The sequence below is a fragment of the Trachurus japonicus genome, chromosome 12 (assembly GCF_045865225.1).
Source record: "Trachurus japonicus isolate A0001 chromosome 12, Traja_1.0".
Lineage (NCBI taxonomy): Eukaryota > Metazoa > Chordata > Actinopteri > Carangiformes > Carangidae > Trachurus > Trachurus japonicus.
Genome location: NC_140918.1, coordinates 4,175,582 through 4,199,188, shown reverse-complemented (window position 1 = coordinate 4,199,188; position 23,607 = coordinate 4,175,582). Strand labels below are relative to the sequence as shown.

At 40.5% G+C, this 23,607-nt stretch overlaps 1 protein-coding gene across 1 annotated transcript in view; it reads left to right on the top strand.

Annotated features, from left to right (window-relative positions):
- gfra2b (GDNF family receptor alpha 2b) overlaps positions 1 to 23,607 on the top strand; it is a 119,209-nt gene that overhangs the window by 40,623 nt on the left and 54,979 nt on the right. The window contains exon 3 of the mRNA XM_085792643.1: positions 11,193 to 11,270. Coding sequence (XP_085648769.1) covers positions 11,193 to 11,270 — 78 coding nt within the window. The remainder of the gene's footprint in view (positions 1 to 11,192; positions 11,271 to 23,607) is intronic.

Below are 23,607 nucleotides of genomic sequence, written 5' to 3'. Positions count from 1 at the left end.
TTCTAGGATATTTCTTGGCGTTATCAGGTAATTAGAGGCTTGTAAATCTTCTTCTTCTGTTTTCAACTAATCTGACCAACAAAGCTTCACTGCGCATGTCACAGTGAATTTCATTTCATTTAATTTCATTTATTGGATCTCCATTAGCACCAGCACATTAGCATGGCTATTCTTCCTGGAGTCCAAACATTCAGTCAAGGTTAACTATTATATTCTTCCAGGTACATCAAGGAAAAAGTAGAACAAAAACAACTAATACAGATACAATCATACAGTAGACGCAGACAAACATAGCCTATAACACAAGACATGATACACCACTTGTACAATACAATTAAGAATCAATAAATATATACATACAAGGGGAAAGAAATATAGCAAAACATACAAAAACCAAAACAGTAATCTCAGAGGGCAAGAAAGAGAACAGGCACTATATTATATAGCATATAGCCTACCAACTACTGCAGCTGCAACATTAGAAGAAACTGTTTTTTTTTTTTTTTAAGTATTTTTTTTTGGCTTTTTCATGCCTTTTTTATTATTAGATAGGACAGTTCAGAGTGTGACAGGAAATGGGAGGCAGAGAGGGGGGGGAAATGACACGCAGGATAGGGCCGTCCGACACGGGACTCGAACCGGGGCCGCCTGCAGCGAGGACTATAGCCTCTACACATGGGGCGGGTGCTCTACCAACTGAGCTAAACACCGCCCCAGAAGAAACTGTTTGACCAAGAATTTCACTATGTAAGGTTGTATGCTCCAACGGAATTTCGTTGTTATTTATGGCAATGACAAATAAATGATGATTGATTGAATTTATTCTGATTAACTGCTTGATGCACGTACATGCACGTTTTAATCGGATCAATTTATTTAGTGAAGTTGGAATTGCCGATCAGAATGATTACATGTGAACGTGGCTAATAACAGGTTCATGTTGACGTCGACAAGCAATGGTCTCATCCCTCCATCCGTCCCTTCATGTCTCCTCTCCTCCTCCTCCTGTAATATCAGACACTTTCTCTGTCTCTCTTCTGTTCTATCCCTCTCTCCCTCTCTCTCTGTTTGGGAGTAAATGAGTCCAAACTCCTCAGGACACGATGAGATGATCTCAGCTCTGTAAGACGGGAGTCGAGCCGGAGGAGGAACGACGCCGCTAAACGCTGAGGGGGGGTGGAGGAGAGTTGAAACAGTCGACATTTTAACATTTTATTTCATTTTTATTTCATTTCTGGTGCTCTGATTATAAAGATGAGACACCAGATGAGCAGGAGTTGTTGTTAGTTGTTGTTGGTTGTTAGTTGTTGGTGATGATGGCGGTTTGTGCGTTCCCCAAAGCTGCCAATGGAAATGTCACGCTGCCTGTGTGAATGCAGCGTGAATAAGCTTCTCTGTGCTGAGTGTTTACCTGCAGGATAAAGGGAAGTGTTGGTGCTGGGAGCAGTCGACCGTAATCCTTCGACCATTTCCTGTTCAAGGTAAAAAAAAAAAGAAAAAAAAGAAAGGAAAGAAAAAAGAAAAGGAAAAGGGGAAACAAGCTCTTTGATCAGCAACGCTAAGCTCATGCGTCAACGGCGTTCAGTCTGTCTTAGTGAGTAAAGTTTATTTTTAAAGTCTCTAAGGTGAAACTGTGAGAGGAGAAAACACATCACAATAAAAAAAATAAAAGAAAGAAAAGGACAATGCGGTTTGTCCTCAGGCAGGGAGGGAACGTCCTCTTCTGATGACATCACAGGACTGACAGGTGAAAACAAACTGTGAAGGTTTAATGTCTCAGTGTCCCAACGTGTCCTCTCACATCTGATCTTGTCTTGTCTTTTTCTGCTCCGTCCCATCCTGTCTCATCTTGTCCCATCCTGTCTTGTCCCATTATGTCCCATCCCCAGTGTGCAGAGATGGACAGAGTACTCTCAGTACCCCAGTACTTGAGTAAGAGTACAAATACTACTGGTCAAAATTTACTCTGTTACAAGTAAAAGTAGCTCAGTCGACATGTTACTTGAGTAGGAGTAAAAAAGTACTTGCTTTTAAAAGGTACTTTAAGTAAAAGTAAGAGTGAGAGTATTTTTTACATCAATAAATGACTGTAATTTTTTCTAAATGAATTTAAAGCAGTACTAAAGAACTTTCAGTTTTGGTTGAGTTTGGCGGCGCCTGCGGACCAAAGCGGTAGTGTTTTGCCTGAAGGAAGACTCCATTTCCCATGAACACTAGCGTGAAGCCCTGTAAATATCCTGCATTAAAATTAACAGAAGACATCAAAACTAAGTTTCTGTTTCCAGTGGATCATTTCAAAGTGAAAACACAAACATAATCCATTGCTAAAGTGCTGTTTTGCCTGTTCCCTCCTTGTTGTGACTCGCAAAAGTGAAAGTGAAAGCAAAGTGAGAGCCGGGTTCCTACCATGCTCCTCAAAGCTGCTTAGTGCCAGAGAAAGAGATACAGACCATAATGATACAGACCCCCTCAGACCACGACAGAGGTGTCATTCAACTTGTTGTATGTCGATGGATCATCACAAAAGTTATGAAAATATTTTATGAAGGTTGAAAAGTTCCTTAGTGCTGGTTTAAGGAGCTTTTAACTCTTGTTTCTGAGAATGAACTCTTTGAAAGCAGCTGCACTGATGTGCTGCTTTTAGGGGTTAGGGTTTCCTTCTTTGACAAACACAGCTTGTGTCCAATAGAAAAAAAAAAAGAGCAGATCTGAAAGTAACGAGTACTTTTCAGCCTTCCTAGAAATTAACTTGAGTTGTCTTGGAAATGTATTCAAGTAAGAGTAATAAGTACCAAAGAAATCTAATACTCAAGTAAAGTACAAATCCTCTGGATATGTACTTAAGTACAGTAGCCTACTCAAGTAAATTTACTCCGTTACTGTCCACCACTGCCAGTGTGTCCCATTATTTCCCGTCGAACAGACTGGACACTGAACACAACAGAGAGACTTTTATTTTGAAATATGTGACCCGTTCCATCAAAATGAGTCGGACGTCGCAACATTCTATTTTTAGATAGTCAGCTGATAACGTGGAAAACCCATTTTTTTAAGGGGCTTTTTCGCCTTTTAATGGATTGGACAGTTCAGAGAGAGACAGGAAATGGGAGGCAGAGAGGGGGGAATGACACGCAGGATAGGGCCGCTCAATGGGGCCGCCTGCAGTGAGGACTGTAGCCTCAACACATGGGGTGGGTGCTTTACCAACTGAGCTAAACACCACCCCTCAAATTTTTTTTTTCAAAGCAATGACATTCAAAAACAATCTTCCAAAGTTTCACAGTCCAGATAATTGAGAAAAGGTACATAAATGATGATTAAAGTTGACTTGCAACTTAAACCCTCTGAAAATGAGTGTTGCTTCGGTGCAAAACATGAAATATCTTCTGAACCGTTCATGATAGAGACGAGCTGTAAACTGCATCTGAATCGCGGGATTCTCCGCTTTCCGACGGTCATTGAATGGTGCCTCTATGACAAGAAGGGACGGGTAAGAAACAGATGCTAAATCGAGTAGCATCGACGCTAATCGAACGTAGCATCGATGCTAAACCGAACGTAGCTTCGACACAACGCTTGCACATGTTTTACAAAACATCAACAAAACATGACAACTTCTGAACCATTTATGATAGAGACGAGCTGTAAAAAGCATCTGAATTGTGAGATTCCCTGCTTTCCGACGGTCATTGAATGGTGCCTCTATGACAACAAGGGACCGTAGGAAGGGTGTGTGTAATCACGTGGTACAGGAACAGATGCCAGAGTCACTAGCAAAACTTTAAATGCAGTTTTCTCAGGTTTTAGAACGGAATAAGAGAGTGAAAGATCGTAATTCAAATGGTCACATCTTGAAAACCATCAAGTGTATGACTTTGACTAGGGTATCATTTTAAAGCTTATTTTCTAATCTTTCCATTGATACCAAAATCTCAACTTTAAAATTTGGGTCACTGTGATCATTTTGATGGATCAGGTCACTTATATAGAAACCAGTGAAGCTGCAGTGTCACGTTCACACCATACTTCATGTTTCGAGAGGTTTTCTGTGTGTGTGAAGCTACAGTAACTCTCTGACTGTACATGTGACATCACAGCCTGTGAGGTGTGAGGCCGGTCTGCAGCCTGCAGCGTCTCTCAGCCCGTTTCCTGTCGGTGTGAGAGGAGCTGGAGCTGCTGCTGCTGCTGAGGATGAGGATGAGGAGGAGGATGAGCTCCCACTGTCTCCTCCTGCTGTCGCTCCGTTGTCCTGAAGTGACATTTAGCTGCTTCCTCCTGTTGTTTGTCTTCTCACTGCAGCACAACAACAACAACAGACAACAACAACAGAGACAATGAGGGGACTGAGGTCTGATGCAGCTCATTTACATCTCCTGTTGTTAAGGGTTCAGTTTGTAGGACGGTTCAGGTTTGGGGGTAAAACTGACATTTGTAATTCTGCAACTTAAAAATCTAATGTCCTGTTGTCTGTTTTATTAAAGCTCCATACAGAATAAAGGTAGATCCTTCAAAATAAAGGTAGACGTTTGTATTAAAGCTACTTGAAAATAAAGGTAGATGTTTGTGTTAAAGCTCCATACAGTATAAAGGTAGATGTTTGTATTAAAGCTCCATACAGTATAAAGGTAGATGTTTGTATTAAAGCTCCATACAGTATAAAGGTAGATGTTTGTGTTAAAGCTCCATACAGTATAAAGGTAGATGTTTGTGTTAAAGCTCCATACAGTATAAAGGTAGATGTTTGTATTAAAGCTCCATACAGTATAAAGGTAGATGTCCATGTGTAGTGTGATTATAAAGCAGCTCTAGGTTCTATATTAATACTGTGAAAGTATCAAAGCCTCAGTCCACAGAGAAATGCACACAGCCTGTATTCAGAAACTGAGCCTTGAAACCAGCCGTGGACTCATCCACCATCCAACAACTTTGGTTTATTCTGACATCTTCTCCATTTTTTTTATTGGATCACTCAGAAAACAAGTCAGCCTATCAGAAGAGAGGCTCGGAGCCTAGTTTTTTTTTTTAGAATAAACCACAGACGAAGAGGAGAGCCATCTTAAATTCTTCCCAGGTCATAACTTTTATCCAGATTCAGTTTAGACATATTTCTCTTTTTCACCTTTGCTTGTATTTACTTTGTGCTGCAGATTAAACACTTTCTGATAGTGGTGCACAGAGCTTATATTCACACTCAGCCTTCAGCTTCACACAGAGTTCAGACCCACAGCACTTGAATAACAACAGCTGCTTTATAAGAGAGACACACAGACACATTCTCTACATCTGATTCAGCAGTGGAACGTCACCACATCGCTGCAGCTCAGTTTACACTCAGCTCTGCTTTACAAGAAGTTTTCTCTGCTCTTGTGAGTGAGAGAAGGTCGACGGGGAATAATGTGTCCATTTACTGCGCTTCAGCTCAACATCGCTCTGAAAACAGTCACTGTGAAGGAGACGCTGGGCTGTGGATCATCATATAACACATACGAATCATTATAGGAGCATTTCAACATGTGTAGCCTATATACAGTGTATATATATATAAAAAACAAGAGACCACTTTCACAAATGTTTCTTAAAGGGATAGTTCACCCAAAATTCAAATTTCACTCATTATCTACTCACTCTCATGTCGACTAAGGGCTGGGAGAAGTTTCAGAGTCCTCCGTGCCTTCTCTGAGTTACAGCGGGGCTCCGTGCAGCACTGCATGTCCATATGACGGTTGCGAACGGAGCTAACTTTTCTTTGTCCAAAAAGACACACCAAAAAACATCAGCAAACAAACAAACAGCTTCCGCTACAAACAAGCTTGAAATATAGACTTATTTATTTTTTTTCGGGAAAATTTCGCATTTCGGGGCTTCAATACAAGACGGACATTACATACGAGCAGCATGGAGGTATTTGGATGTTTTTTGGTGTGTATTTTTGTTACGAAGACAGTTGGTATCCATTTGCAACCGTTATATGGACATGCACTGCTACGCCGAGACCCCCTGTAACTCAGAGAAGCCACGGAGGACTCTGAAACTTCTCCCAGCCCTTAGTCCACATGAGGGGGAGTAGGTAATGCAATTTCAATTTTGGGTGAACTATCCCTTTAAAAGCATCTCTACATGTATGGCAGTCATTCTTTTCTTTTCTTTTTTAAATACCAACACAAACACAACTCATTCTACTTAATGAGACTCTGATGAGGTCATCACCTGAACCACATCTGATTTTATAGGAAGATTATAAAAACCACAGGTGGGATTAAAACATTGACATTATCCCACAAAAACTGATTGATAAACTCTTCCTGAGTTAAAATAATCTTGCTGTGTTGTTTAGGAATAAATATGAACATGTTTTGTTTGCATTATTATTATTCAAGGTCTGAGAAGACTTGATATTTTTTGTTATCTAGACTAGTTTAGTCATTTTCAGCCAATAAAAGCTCTAAATGACAATATTTTCATTTCAATTTTGGGAGAAATGTTGTCGGTAGTTCATTTTTAATTAAATTTTACTCAAACACATACCTATAAATTGTAAAACCAGAGAAACTGATCATTTTGGGAGTGGTCTCTTGATTTTTTTCCAGAGCTACATATATAAGTATATATATATATATATATATATATAGCATTATGATCTGATGAGCTTCACTTCATCATGTCTGAGTGTAGAGTTGAAGAGAGAAATTAACAGACATCGCTCTCTCAGTGTGTAGTTACCTTTTTTCTTATAATTGATCATTTATTTCATTTTATCCACTTAAATCAGCTCCTTATTTGAGTTATTCTGAAAGTGAATGTGACTGAGAATAAATGTCTAACCAGAGAGTGAAACTTTATAAAAGTTCTGCAGGAGAAGGAGGAGAAACAGAATAAAGAGCGGAGGACCTATGATGGATCCCTGAGGGACGCCATATTTGATGTTTGATATCACCTCCGGTTGTACATGATGCTTCTGAACCAGCTGAACCTCTGATGCTGTAGTTTGTTTAGAAGGATATTACCAGTACCGGTTCACCCAATACGCACACTACGCACGTTGCGTAGGGCCCCGCAAACTGATAGAGGCCCCGCGGGGAAGAAAAAAAAAAAAAAAAACCTGACGACGTGACCGTCCGTCGCGCAGGTGTGCCAGATTCCCAGCGCATACAGCCTGATCCAGCCTAGCAAGACAGCGTTAAAAACGTCACGATGAAGCGGAGTTATCCCTCGGGGAATGAAAAAAGGAGGAAGAAACAGCTGACAATGACCTGCAGGAACAGCAGTCAGGTAACTCTCCTCTCCGGGTGGGAGAGTGGGAGGGACTAGTCCGTGTTTGACCTGCATTAACAGAGCGGTGAGCCCTGGGTGAACCCCGGTCTCTGTGTGCGTCTTGCTGGCTTCTATAATTTTATTTGTAGTGTAGTTACAACTGCACTCATACAAAATGGAAAGTAATGGATAAATATTGACTAAGATTGAATTTTGTTTGCCTGAATAGCTAAATTGTAGATGCAGATTAGTGAATAAATAAAACTTGTGAACTATTATGACAATGGTAATAATATATAATAAATAATAATTTAAATAATTACCTACATTTTTTTAAACCTACATTTGAAGTAAATGAAAGTAGAGTGCAGCCAATTTTATGGAGCTGAATTAATAGTAGCCGTATCTATATTTTACTTTTATTTAATGGTGAGTTATTACAAACATTAACATGTTTACATGCCCAACATTTAAGACTGTATGATTGTTTGTTCACACACAATTTGATTTGTTCTGAATTTATTCTTAGTTAGACCAACAGTGCAATAGCCTATGTTTAAAGGGGGGATGCGCGGAAGCACTGGGTGTCAGGTGCGAGTGGAGTTCAGTTAGGAGGGCCCCTTAGCAAAATTTTGCCTAGGGCCCCATGGAGGTCTGAACCGGCTCTGGATATTACTGCTTTATATGAGTTTAACTTTGACGCCACAGTCGCCATTCATCAATGTTCTTTATTGATTTTTTCAGATGAGACCATGAATCATTGTGTTCTGTGTCTCCGAAGTCAAACTGTTCTGTTGGATCTATCTGAGTCACTGAGGGAAGACGGAGCAGCCGCTCTGATGTGTCAATCAATAACTCTGAAGATTTTTACTCCCTCTGATCTTTTATCATGTACAGTTAAAATAATATTAATGTGGTTTGACTTCAGACAGCGTTTTATGTTGGATAGAGTTAGAGAGAAACACCTTTATTTTGAAGGGGCTTTAAAAGGCGAGACATTACAGGCAAAAACACAGTTTTTTCATTCACTGATCAATTTTGAGATTTTGGGCTATTTTTCTTTCTAACATGTATTCTTTCAGAAAAGTCAAAAGAAATGTTAGAAAATCCACATTTAGGTGGTTGTTTTACTTCATTTTGTCTGTTTTGTCGGTAGATTTTCCTCAGACTCTGAGACAGAAATCTCCACTTCAACAGCACTTACAGACACCAAACCTTCCAGTTTTATTCCTGTCTATATTCTGAAGGTTTTTACAGAGGGGTTTGTTGATATATCATTCACAGCCTGATTTATACAACATTTTATTCCTAAAAACATGGCAAAATTGGATTTTTTTTTTAGGGCTTGTGACAGTATTTTCTCATTTACAGAGTGATAAAAAGAGATATCCAAAATCCTCCTCTGTAAAAACTTCTGTCTTTAATATGTCAACAAAATAAAACAAGAATTTTGAAAGAGGCTTTATCCATTGTTCACATTTTGGTTCTGGAAATGTATGCAAATTAGCGCATATTTCATCAGATATTGCCTAATTTACATATTTAAACATAGAATTTGACAAAACTTGTAATACAAAAAATATTTATCTTATTGTAGGTGATAAACTTGGGAAGTTTCATGGTGATATCTGTTATTTAAATTTTTTACCCTATTCACCTGCAGTGTAAAAACATCTGCCTTTGTACTGTATGTAGTTGTAATCGTGCATCAAGCTGAGCAGCAGCTTCCCTTCACTTCAGTGAGGTTCATGTAAAGTGCAGCAGACGCCTCTTGTTATCATGGCTGCCGGTGAGAGATGTCATTTAAAGCAGCAGAACAGACTGTGAACAACATTTTCCACCCGAGTTTGTGACCTGGAAAACAACAAGTGAGAGGGAGGGACAGAGAGAGAGAGAGAAGAGGCTGAAACAAAGTGAAGCCAAAGAGGTTTGAAGACTCAGAGTCAGACAAATTGAGCTCATTTACTTTTGTCTCTCGGCCGTGATGCGTTTTTTTCCGTTTTTTCTGGCAGTCAAACACAAAGTTGCAGTGAAGCTCAGAGAACATGAGGAACGACGAAGACGACAACGATGATGATGTTTAACACACAAATGAGTGTGAGAGTGAAAGTGACGAGAGGCTGTTTGTTGTTGTTTCAGATGGAGAATCTGTTGCCGGTGTTTTTTTTTTTTATATTTCATGGTTTTTATTTCTATTTTAGGTTTGATTGTGTCATTTATTGTAGTTTATTGTGTCTCAGAGCTCAGGTCACTATGGAGATCATGACATAGTTTGATGGCACAGAAGTTTTAAAGCAAATTAAATAATGAACATTTTTATTCACATTTGTATTTTATAGACATCTTTTGTTGTATAACTAAATGGAAAATTATCTTGTGTGTTATTTTCCATCGTGCACTTCTTTATATATATTTTAATAATAATTGTAACACTTTGTAATAACTATGCACTATTAAGCTTTAGTTATGCATTATTAAATACTTGGGTATCACTTTATAATAAGTACAAACTGTTAATCATTAGTTAAGCATTAATAAATACTGACTTCTTCATTTATTATGCATGAATACTCATTAGTATGTAGATTATGAATACAGTTAGGGCTTATCAATGATGAGTAAAACATTTTTAACTGTATTCATAAACTACATATTAATATAGTATTCATGAGTTATAAATGAATAATTCAGTATTTATTAATGCTTAACTAATGCTTAATAGTGTGTACTTATTATAAAGTGTTACCCATAATTGGTCACTTAAACCATTTTGTCATTTTTTAATTGCTTATCTTCAATTATTTTGACCATAAAGTACTTTGTCGGACATGAATGATGATTTAAAAATTTAATTAAATACAACTTCAACTTATAAACATAAGGATTTGCTTGTTTTCATAACTGTAAATCCAAAAAAAAGAAGAAAAAAAAGAGTGAGCAGAGTCTCATTTGGTGAATATCAAATCCAGGAAATTGAGTTGTCAAGTATTGATTTCATATTTTCTCTAATATTTGGTTTGATCTTGATCCAGAAGACGTTGATTTTGGGAAAACGATGTAGTTTTATTTATATAACTGATCAATGTGATGTCACTATGACGTCATCGTGCAGGTTTGTTTATCTCGGTGTGTTCTCATGTTCAGGTTTCTGGTTTCTGGTTTATACCTCGACAGTTTTCTTCAGAAGAGTCACTAATATAAAGCCTGTGTTCATTTGCTGCTCTTATTAAAGACAAACACACGTTGTTCTTCTCTCCACTGACTCACTGAGACTCTGATAAAACAGAAACCAGCTCCTGCAGCTTCTGAGGCTCTGATCCTCTTTTGTTCTGTGGCGTCTTTACGGAGGATCAGAGGTGACGGACATCTGAGACGAGGACGAGGACGATGATGATGATGTCGTTCCTCGTCCTCGTCGTCCTCAGACAGTTCAGGTCTGACTGAAGATAAAAGTCTGAGTGACTTCAAGGAGCAGGAAGGAGTGAAGCTGTGTGTGATGGAGTCTGAGGGTTGTTTTCAGCTGTCGAGTCGAGTGTCCAGAAAATTAGAATAATAGTGTGGATGTAAAATAATGAGCGAACGTCTGGTCGACTCCCTGCAGCGATGCACTCTGGGTTTTTTTATTTTTTTATTTTATTTTTGGAGGTAAAAATAAAAGTGGGTTCCTTCCTGCTGCTGGAAGCTTTTTACAACACGGCAGCACGGACAATTTGACTTTGAAGGTAGTTTCCAGGTGGAGCCAGATGGTCAGGTGTGTACCTGGCAGCACAGGCAAAGTGTGTGTGTATCTGTGTGTGTCTGTGTGTAGCCTGTGTGTGTGTCTGTGTGTGTGTGTATGTGTGTGTAGCCTGTGTGTGTGTATGTGTGTGTAGCCTGTGTGTGTGTGTGTCTGTGTGTGTGTGTGCACTGACTGAACACTTGTGTTTTCTCTTGTGTTTCAGGGGAAGAGTTTTATGAGACGTCTCCGTACGAGCCGATCCATTTCTCAGAGGAATACAGACACGCGTCCATCATCTCAGGTAAAGTGTGTGTGTCTCTCTCTCTGTGTGTGTGTGTGTGTGTGTGTGTGTTTAGAGAAGACTGTCACACACACTTATCAAGGTGGCAGCAGCAGCAGTGAGTGATCGTCTCTTGGGGGAAGAGGAGGAAGAGGAGGAGGGGAGTCCCCGCTGATTTAGATGAACTGGATGACTCCATCTGTGAATGCACGGATGAATGTGTGTCTTTGTAATTACAGCAGTGTGTGTGTGTGTCTGTGCCAGTGTGTGTGTATGTGTGTGTGTGAAGCGACCCTTTCATAAAAACCTGTTTTCCCTCCAAAAATTCCGAACGAGCCGCCTCGTTCTCCTCCTCATCACTCAGACGTTTGGCTTGATCAGATTTCAGTGACGACTGGTTTCAATTAGTTTGAATTGAACATGTGAACACGTCACACACACTCCTGTTTCCTGACGTGTGTGTGTGTGTGTGTGTGTGTGTGGTCGTCGTCCAGGACAATAAATCAAACACACTCTTTATTATAGGGCTCTATAAGATGGAGAAGGGAGAAGAGGGAAGATGTCAGTAAAGGGATAGTTCAACATTTTGGCAAATTGGCCCATTGCCATAATCCCTATAGTCATAACAGTAGGTTCGTTACCTTTAATTGTCGGTGCAAGCTATTTTTAGAACGGCGGAGCAGAGCCGTGAGCTGCTCAGAGCTACGCTACGGAGGCTCATGGGATTTCTTGGTTTCCCCTCATCAAACTCATCAAATACACAATCCAACAACTCCACAACGCTCTGGTGGACAAGTTGTGACCTGCACATTCACCACGCTATGAGATAATAACACAACGTTACCAGACAGAGTTGTTTTAGAGGGAAATTCATGCAAAATCGCTGATGCGCGTTGCCTTCAGGGACAGTTTTTCATCAAACAGTCTCTGTATTTCCCTCTAAAACAACTCTGTGTGGTAACGTTGTGTTATTATCTCATAGCGTGGTGAATGTGCAGGTCACAACTTGTCCACCAGAGCGTTGTGGAGTTGTTGGATTGTGTATTTGATGAGTTTGATGAGGGAAACCAAGAAATCCCATAATGAGCCTCCGTAGCGTAGCTCTGAGCAGCTCACGGCTCTGCTCCGCCGTTCTAAAAATAGCTTGCACCGACAATTAAAGGTAACGAACCTACTGCTACGACTATAGGGATTATGGCAATGGGCCAATTTGACAAAATGTTGAACTATCCCTTTAAAAGAGGAAAGTGACGATGAAACGGTGATGAAATCTGACATTTCTGTTAGTTTCATCCAGATATTTTCATACAGATGAGTCGAAACCATTTGAACGAATTGGTGTTGGCTCAAATGATTGAGATCAGACATAGTAAGTGTGAGAGTCGACTCTTGGTGACGATGTGAGGTCTGATCGTCTCCTCACACACAGTTTGTCTGAGCAGCGTCTGTGTGTTTGTGTTGTTGGGTTAAAACATTAACAACTGATTTTGCTACAACTGCTACAACTCAACAAACATCTGAACATGTTCATGTAAAACAACAACACAACGGTTCAGTGGCTGCAGCGCGTTGAGCTAACGGTAGCGTTAACCTTTAAAGACAAATAGTCAATAGTTGTGAGTAATGTAGGAAAAAAATGTGTCAAAAAGTGAATATCTATAGAGATTTTTAACAATCTTTTGACATTTTATTGATAAAATAACTCAAATCATTGAGAGAGAAAAAACATCTTTCTTTAATCAGGACTTTAAATTCCAGTTAGAGTCCATGTACAAACTGAATAAAGATCAGATTATCTGCACTGACTGATCTTCTACAAACGTTCTTATTCTTCTTTTATTCATTGATAGTTTTACTTATGAGTGTATGAACTGATGTGCACTGAAGCTTTACAGAAGCACTTCTTAGTCAATAAACTGATTCTTGTTCTCGAATAATGTATGATGATGAATCATGATAAATGATACAGATTCTCATAGAGAAAAACGAACATAACATCTCTTCGCTTCAGAAAGCTACACACGGTTAAATGAACCAAATTCACTTGTTAATGAAACATGAAATATCAGCTGTTAATTTTACTGATCAATATTTACTCATTTTCTTTGTTTCTTCTGTTTGTATAAGGGACCCTGTTGTTTTCCTCAGTCTTCTTCTTCTTAAATTTAAAAACTTTAAAAATTTCTACCAAACCAACGGTACATGCCACAGTTTTGCAACTTTCACCAAAATGTCGCCTCAATACTGCTGAAACTTTTGTCCACTTAAACTCATTACAAATTATGAAGTCCATCACTCTGTTATTTTCAAAAACTGTAAAACTTATAAAACTTATCTGCTCCCACAATTTTTTCTCAATTGTCACCAAACTTGCTGGAGAACATCTTCAGACTGTCCTCCACAAACGATCCACACAGATTTTTGATTTATCAAAAATTGAGCCTACAGTGCATGAAAACGTTTGACTGTAAACATATACCATCAAATAGTTGATAAATACATTTTCAATCTTCCTGGAAAAAAAAACTGACAATATTTTGGAGTCATGGTTGATGAAGTTTGGCAAATATCAGAATTTTATCTCAAAAACTGAATTTTCTAGAACATTTTGAATTCTGCTCTCATGGGAACAACTGCAGTCAATGTAAGAGTGGTATTTCTAAACATCAGATTTTCTCTTAAGAAGCAAAACACTTATTGCTAAAAACAAATCACCAACATTTCCATGCTGTCTAGATGCAATTTATATATTATCAGATTTTTGTTTAGATAACAGAATTTCTGACATTTTGACAACTCCATAATAACAAAATGATCTATAGAAAAAAAATTATAATCTGCTGTAAAATGTTGATTTAATTTAACAAAATTATATATATAAAAAAGAAAAAACAGTTTGTCAGTCCAAATTAATTATTAAAGAACAGAAGCAGTGGATGCTTCAGAAGATGAAGACGAATCTCTGGTCGGTGACTCCCTGAGTCTCTTTGAGAAGCCACACACAGCAGATTTCACCTCCAGACAATTAGCTCAGTGAGTTAGGAGCTGGTTGTTGGTGCCAGCAAGGATGATGATGATGATGACATATCAAAATGCCAGATAGAAACACAAAACTAGTCCTCTAAATTTAATAACTTTGAAAATCCATAACAAATCAACCATATGTGTTACGGCTTTCACTTTCAATTTGCCTAATTTTGCCTAAAATCGCTTCGACCGTCGCTGCGATTTACAAACATAATTTACTGAGTGAACGTCGGGATGTAAGAAGAACTGTCTCCTCTGGCAGCAGATACAGCTGTTTATGCCGTTACCATGACAACAGGGCCTCATCTAATGTTGAAGGAGAACTTCTTATTATGACTCAAATCATCATTCATCTTCTCCTGGACCGAAACACACACACACACACACACACACACACACACTGACACTGAGACGTTGCATCGATTGAACCTAAAGTTGTTTCAGCAGGTTTCACTCGTCCACCTCTCTCTGTCTCTCTCTCGCTCTCCGTCTCTCCATCAGCAGCTCTCTGATTGGTCACAGCACATTAGACCTGCTGCAACAACAAACAACACACACACACACACACACACACACACACACACACTGACACGACGCACACAAACACACACACACACACACACACACACACACACTCTTTCTCTGACTCGGTGGCGACTTCACACACGTTTCTGAGGAGTGTTTAAATGTCAGAAGCCCCGAGCAATACATCGTCATTTACACTTTATGCGAGTGTGGGTGAGTCTGTGTGTGTGTGTGTGTGTGTGTCTGTGAGTGTGTGTCTCTGTGTGTGTGTGTGTGTCTGTGTGTGTGCGTGGTCAAACAGCTGTGAAATAGACTCGCAGCTCTGTAAATTGGGTTCTGCTCTCTCAGATTAACACAACACAAGTACAAACATGGTCAAAGCAGGAGAGCTGCAACCAATGCAACATCAAAAGCACTTTCTCTCTCTTTCCATATCTCTCTCTCTCTCAAACACACACACACACACACACACACACATACAGACACACACATACAGACACACACAGGCAGGGGAGTGTGTTGATGCAGGTGTTGTGTAACATTTCAATTATTTCCAATATCTGACCTATAACTCCACCGGAGAACATGACATCAATCTCCACACGTATGTTCACACATGTACATGAGCAGCACGCACACACACACAGCTGGAGGTTTATGTGTGTGTGTCTTTGTGTGTGTGTGTGTCTGTATGTGTGTGTGTGTCTTTTGCAGTGCTGTGTGTGTTGTTGAGGCTGTTTTTGCAGCTTCTCTCCAATCACCTGTCGACTGGAATCTGGAAGCATGAGATGAAGAAGATCCACAGTCAGAGGCTGCGAACGCTCAGAGCAGATAAAGACGAAACAAGATGGAGGGGGAGGAAAGAGGGGAGGGAGGCGGGGGAGGGGGAGGCGGGGGAGTGAGGGGGGTCGGGGATGGAGGGAGGGAGAGATAAGAGGATAATATAGAAGTGTGTTAAATAGCAGTGGCAGAAGAAAGAGCAGTGGAACATTAAAGTATGTTTCAGACAAGAGTGTCGCAAATTGATTGGAGGGAAAGGCTAAGGCGTGACAGAGTGTTTGTGAATATGGACGTGTGTGTGTGTGTGTCTGTCTGTGTGTGTGTGTGTGTGTGTGTGTCTGTGTGTGTGTGTGTGTGTGTGTGTGTGGCAAAGCGGCTTCTGAAAGTATAGTTAACTGTTTATGGACTTGAAACTCTGTCAGCAGCAACTTTACACTGAGAGGAGAAACGAGTGTAAAACCAATCGGAGCTGTAGAGTCATGTGACCGCGACGACGTTCAACCACTTTATGGTTTTTACATACGACATGTAAACGTCATCCAGCTGTTCTCAGGGAAACATCTGGAACCACAGTCTGTAATGGTGCTCGTATCCCTCCGCCACTCAAACTAGTTCCAGCAACTTCCTGTTTCCTCAGAGTCACAGTGACCTTTGTGCTTTAAAGGGATAGTAGCATTTTTTTTAAAAAGTGGGGTTGTATGACCTACAAATAGCCCCTAAGTACTTTAATTGCAGTAGAAGACTCTCTGCACTCCTCCCGTTAGCAACGCCAGCCCATAATAGCCCTGCCCAGAGATTTACAACATACATTGTTGTGAATGGACCCAAAGAAACAGCCTATTTTCACGGCCTAAAAGAGGTTTTACCTGAAAAAAAATACACAGTTCCATTGTTTGCTATAATATAATTTTTCCCAGCCCCTCAAAGTGCAGGAAAAACACAGTTTTTATTTGGACCTAACCAACTGCTGATCGGCGGGCGCTAACCCTGGGCGGAGGGATACGTGAGTTGGTAGTTGGTATGTTGTAAATCTCTGGGCAGGGCTATTATGGGCTGGCGTTGCTAACGGGAGGAGTGCAGAGAGTCTTCTACTGCAATTAAAGTACTTAGGGGCTATTTGTAGATCATACAACCCCACTTTAAAAAAAATGCTACTATCCCATTAACCAACATGATCTGCTCAGTTTATCCTCGAGTCAGAGTCCAAAACGTTTTTTATTTTTTTACCAGATTTGAAAAAGTTCCTTAGAGGAGTTCTCCAGATGCTGGATGTTTTGTGAAGTCTAAGTCTAATTAAGATTCATCCTTGAGTCCAAGTTAATTTGAAGACGTCAGATTGAAGCGTCACTGAGACGTCGTGTCCATGGGAATGAGACGAAACATCTGGATGAACTGAAAACAAGATGGCCGCTCACTCAGAGCAGCTGGAGGAGACCAAACAAGTAGTTTGAAGCTGAAGATGACGTCGTTGTTGTTGCGTTCACTGTCCAATCTCAGTGTGGGATTTCTCCACTGTGTTTGTTCTGAAGCCAGATTTGTTGAATCAATCAGCTGATTAGAGGGATAGTTCACCCAAAATTGAAATTTCACTCATTATCTAAGGGCTGGGAGAAGTTACAGAGTCCTCCGTTCCTTCTCAGAGTTACAGGTTGGTATCCATTTGCAACCGTTAATATGGACATGCCCATATTAACGGTTGCAAATGGATACCAACTGTCTTCGTAACAAAAAGACACACCAAAAAACATCCAAATACCTCCATGCTGCTCGTATATAATGTCCGTCTTGTATTGAAGCCCCGAAATGCGAAATTGTCCCGAAAAAAATTAAAGCTTCAAGGAGCTTCCGCTACAAACAAGCTTGAAATATAGACCTATATATAGGCAGCTACGCCGAGACCCCCTGTAACTCAGAGAAGCCACGGAGGACTCTGAAACTTCTCCCAGCCCTTAGTCCACATGAGGGGGGAGGAGATGATGAGTGAAATTTCAATTTTGGGTGAACTATCCCTTTAATGAATCTGAAATCTGCTTCGTCTTCTTCATAAATGTCTTCACGTCTGAGTTCAGCTCTCAGATGTTTGTGTTTCAGAGTCCAGACCGACCTGGATGTAATCTCACATGTGGCGTGGACACTGTAGCCCGCTGAGAACACACCACAACATGTGAATAACACACGTTGGGATTGGTGTTTCCTCACGTCTCCAACACCAAGATAACACATCCCAGACAGAGGAGGGGAGGGAGGAGGGAAGAGGAGGGGAGAAGGATGAGGAGGGGAGGTAAAGGAGAGGAGGATGAGGAGTTAAAAGGAGGAAAGAAGAAAAGAGGAAATGTGAGACGAGCTTGGAAAAGCAGAAAGTAGAATAGATCATCTAACCACAGGGGAGAGGAGAGTAAGACGCTTCCTACTGACACAGCTCTGTGTGTGTCTGTGTCTGTGTGTGTGTGTGTGTGTGTGCGTGCGTGGTCAGGATGGGGTGAATCATGACTTTAAGCCGACTCAGTGTCAGGACACTCACACACACTCAGCGGCCTCTTCATTAGTGAAGCTGCTGCTCGCTAATGGGAAATGAACAAATCATCAAGTTACTCAACCAATCACAAGGCAGCAGCTGCATGATGCAACTGATGATGATGGACGATGATGATGATGATGATGATGATGATGATGATGATGATGGTCGGAGGATCTGCAGATGTGTCCCGGCGAGAAGAAGCTCACAGGAAGGTAGGACGAGTATGAAACAAAAGTCTGAAAACAAAATAAGACCACGCCCCCTCGCCCCTCCTCCACCTGAAAACCACCTCATCTGGATCCAGGAGAAACACCTTCAACATCTGGCACATCTGCAGCAGCTGTGTGATGTTCTGATGTTCTAAGATCAGAGCAGATTTGATCCTGAGGCTCATCATCGGGGCATTGTTGGCTCATCGGCGGCCACTTATTGTTGGCTCATTGTAGGCTCATTTCATCATCGGCTCGTTGTCGGCTCATTTCATCATCGGCTCGTTGTCGGCTCATTGGCGGCAACTCATTGTCAGCTCAGTGTCATCGGCTCATTGTAGGCAAATTGTCGGCTCACCGCGGCCATAGACTGTAAAAAATATGGACGTAGCGTCCGTGACGTCACCCATTGGTTTTGAGGAGTCGTTTTTGTGACTCCAATATGGCGGCCTGAACAGCGCCATGTTGGATTGGCCGGCCGAGAACCCGCCCACTGGCCTCGAAGCAGCTGTCCACGGAGCTGCTCGGACCTGTCACTCAACGTTTCCGCGCCCTAATTGGCCAGAATTTTAACCTAATAACAGTAAAACGGTAGAGTTAAAAAAAAATTCACCCCCCTCAGAGTGTGTGCGGGGGTAGAAACTATCGATTGAGACTAAAAAACTTAATGGTACCAGGCTTTGATCATGTTTATTGAGGAAAGTCGGTGATTTTAACATGGGGGTCTATGGAGAATGCTGCTTTCTGACACCAGCCCCCAGAGGAAGAAGAGGGGATTGCAGTTTTTTGAACACGGAAGTGAGCTTCACTTCTCAGACCGACAACTGCCCCCTTGGCGATGACTCATTGTCGGCTCGGTGGCGACGGCTCATTGAATGCGTTTACATGCAGTCAATAACCCTTTCATAACCGGAATATTAGCATGATGTAATCTAAGTATTTTGACCTGCAGGAACTACCGTACTAAATATTGATATTATCCAGCAGCTTCACACACATTAAAGACACTTTGGACAATCACATAACACCCCCTCTCACCCCAACGCATCCAAAATCTACAGTAAAATGACTTTTTTCAAAATAAAACCGCACATTTAAATCAGGCTTTTATTGTGACACACCTCAGCACCTCAAACAAGGCCACGCCCACAAAGTCAACTAGAGCTTCTTGAAATGACGAACAGCTGCAGCATCTTTGTTTCCTGCTGATTATTCTGAGAGCCACTTTTACTGCAATTTGCTCGAGTAAAAGCAAAACACTGTGTAAAAAAGATGTTTGACTTTAATGGGCTAGATTAGGATTAACGCTGGGATTAGGATTTGGATTAGCACTTGGATTAGGATGAGCCCGGTGCTACATGATCCATCTTGAATGCAGATTCTGCTCCATTCTGCAGTTATATTATATATTATGTTTCTTATAGGAAGACGGATGCTAACGAGTCGTTAAAAATCAAGTTTAAGCTTCAACGACACAGACAGTTTAGTTCAGGTCCACAGGGAGAAATTGTAAAAAAAAATCAATATCCATAATAACAAAATGATCTATAGAAAAAAAATAATAATCTGCTGTAAAATGTTGATTTAATTTAACAAAATTATATATATAAAAAAGAAAAAACAGTTTGTTAGTCCAAATTAATTATTAAAGAACAGAAGCAGTGGATGCTTCAGAAGATGAAGACGAATCTCTGGGTGAAGTAAAACGTCTTTGAACGCAGCTTTGAAAAGTCTGGTGAAAATCAAAGACGTGAACGTGATGAAAAATCACGAAGATTAACATGATGAGGAGCAGAGGTGGTGCAGCAGAAGAAACAATGTGACGTCCACGAGCAAATCAAAGATAGAGTGGAGGGGGGTCAATTAATCAATTATTAATTAAGTATACAGGGAGTCTGACTCGTTATATCTGTACAAACTCATTCACAATCTTTTAAGAAAAAATAGAGCAGATTTCAGAATAAAACACTCAGAGAAACCAAATCCTGCAAAGGTGTTGGATGTTTGGGTCCAGGTGGTGAGGGGGCGGGGCTTTGTTGTGACATCACAAAGTGACAGGAAGTCCTGACGGCTGGTTTTAAGGCTAAGTTTCTGAATACAGGCTGTGTGCATTTCTCTGTGGACTGAGGCTTTGATACTTTAGAACCTAGAGCTGCTTTATAATCACACTACACATGGACTATACTGTATGGAGCTTTAATACAAACATCTACCTTTATACTGTATGGAGCTTTAATACAAACATCTACCTTTATACTGTATGGAGCTTTAATACAAACATCTACCTTTAAACTGTATGGAGCTTTAATACAAACATCTACCTTTATACTGTATGGAGCTTTAATACAAACATCTACCTTTATACTGTATGGAGCTTTAACACAAACATCTACCTTTATTTTGAAGGAGCTTTAACAGAAACAGAGTCGAGTGTGTAGTAGCAGACAGATGTTTCCTCCACAGCTGGGTCTGACACGGACCAGTCTTGAGGTTAAACAGGAAGATAAATGTTTCAGGTGTTTCTCACTGAGCTCGGTCGGCGGCCATTTAAACCGCTGTAACTTTTAATGGTACGACATGAAAATGAAAGATTCATGAGTTCACTCTCCTCTCTCTCACCACGAGCAGCAGCGTCTAGTCTGCATCACTGCTGCTGCTGATGAAATAAATAAGTCCAGAGAGCCGTCACGGAAAATACAGAACCGTGTGATGTTCAGGTGCAGTCGGACAACACAGACCTTTTATATGTGTGTGTGTGTGTGTGTGTTTGTTGTCTGTTTGTGTTGTCTGTGTCCTCCCAAAGTCTGTAGTCTGTTCCTATAACCAGAGCGAGCGTCTGGCCTCCTCCTCCTCCTCTTCCTCCACCGCCTTCGGTTATTCTTCATGTCTTCACTCGTTCTTTTCATTTTCTCTCTCTCTGTCACAACCCGGCCTCTTTTCCCTCTTCCTCTCCTCTCTCCTCTCTCCCCCGCTCTCCCTCCTTCCCTCCCTCCCTCACGCCCACTTCCTCCCTCCAGTTCTGCTTTTGACCTTGTTAGATCATGTCTCAGCGGCGTGTGTGTGTGTGTGTGTGTGTGCATATGTATGTATATGTGTATGTGTGTGTGTGTATATTTGTGTAAAGTGTGCGATGGAGAACGGACACTGGAGCACACAGCGTTTTAATAAAACATTATGTGAGTGACTGAAGTGTGCGTTTGTGTGTATATATATATATATATGTGTGTGTGTGTGTGTGTGTGCGGACCCCAGGGCAGGGCTTTGTGTGTATATCCTGTTGAGGCTGTGTGTGAGAAAGATAACAGGACAACCTAGGGCAACTCTCTAATTGGCCCGCTCTCCTGCCCCGGATACTTGCTCTCTTTCTCTCTATATATATCTGTTCCCTTTCAAACGCTGCTCTCCTATTGCTGCTGCTTCTTCTCCTCCGCCGTGAGGTAGCGCGAGCCAGGCGATGCATTAAAGACGGGGGGAGGAGGAGGAGGAGGAGGAGGAGGTGGAGGGTTCAGGGATGAGGGAAGGTGCCTCAGGTTAAGAGGGTTAAACAGTCAGACTGAGTGTAGTGAAAACAGTTTAAGATTCAGCACATACAGTCACAGCTTTGGCTCATGTGGGTTCAAAAGGTTCTGAGCATCTGGATCTGATGTAGCCTACCTGACATCTCTTGTCTTTGTGTTTGTCTCTTATCTTTATATATATATTTAGATATCCAGAATCTGTTTAAAATGAAGGATTCCAGTTATAACCTGAGAAGACCACTATTATTTGAGAAACCAAAGACTCGAACTACTGTAAAAAAAATCACTGTGTTTCTGTTAGAGGGGTTAACATCCGGAATAATTGTCCTGAAAATATTAAATTATGCTGTACTCTAGTCAGCTTTAAAAGACTTTATAAGAACAACATCATTTCTCGTTATGCGCTGTGTACAATTCTTTATTTTGTTGTGATCAGAAATTTAAGTGTACTGATTAATTTCAAATGTCTGTGATCTGATCCTTTTGTATTAATGCGTATTATTTATTTTTAAAAAATTTTTAAGGTAAAAGGGGTAGGGGTATATAAGCTTTGGCTTCAACCTACACCCTTTCGGTTATATAAGCTTGATATATACCGAAATAAATAAATTCATTCATTCATTCATCTTTAATTCATGAGTTTTTTGTTCCTTTTCCTGTTGTTCGTTCAGAGTCAAATTAAAGACGCACTTAAAGACACTTAAATCCACATTTTTTTAAATATTTTTTTTATATTTTGGAGGGACTGATGGATCCAGGTCTCACAGGTCCAGGTCTGCTGACAACTGAGGACATGAATCTTTTAAAAACACACCTCACGAACTTGAAGTTTCATTTTGATTTTGCTCGCAGTGGTTCAGCCCACATGTCCAAGTGTCTGTGGGAGAAAATATTGAACCACAGAATCACTGCTGGTGTTTCATCATCAGTGTGTGGACGACCTGTAGTGTGAAGGTTGTTACAGTGTCTGTTTAGATTATAACATTTCATTCAGAAATTTTATTTAATAGGATAAACCCCTTGAGAGGAATCCTCTCGTTTTCGAGGGGGTCCTAAAAAGAGACAAGACACAATCAACAATCTACAAACATACAACAACAAAAACAACAGACATCAACACAGACATAAAAGAAATGAGTACAAAAATGGACACAACCTCTCGATGGCCGCAAATGGCCATAGAAATAGCCTAAATAAACTAAGAGAAATGTAAATGTGAAATTACAGTGTGTTCCAAAAAAAAAAAAAAAAAAATTGATATAAATCATTTGATTGAATGTATTTATTTAAAACAGGGACAATGCACAAAAAACATTAATCTTGTAAAACAAGAAGAGATGCTTTGAGCCAGGTTATAGCAGTAAATTGCTAATTTCCGCCTGTAGTCCCTGGGCAGGTAAAGTGCTAAACAGATACAATATTAAGATTAATTGAAATAAGACATGATAACCATCATCAACTCAAAATAAGAAGACACAGAATATTTAAACCTATGAAAAGAGGTCAATGAGCGTAAATTTAAAGGACGATTATTCCAGTCTGAAGGCAACATGTTGTTATATTGATGGAAACAATGGAAACAAAGATCACTAAGCAACATTTAACACCGACAACAGCAAGTTAAAATGATTTAGGAATAACGGGGACAGCTCTCCATTCCGACACACCTCCACTTCGACACCCCGCTGTTCCGAAATACCCCCACTTCGAAACACCGCTACTCCGACACCCCCTCCTCCCCCCCGCAGCTGTCCAAGGTGCTGAACCGCGTGACGTTGTTT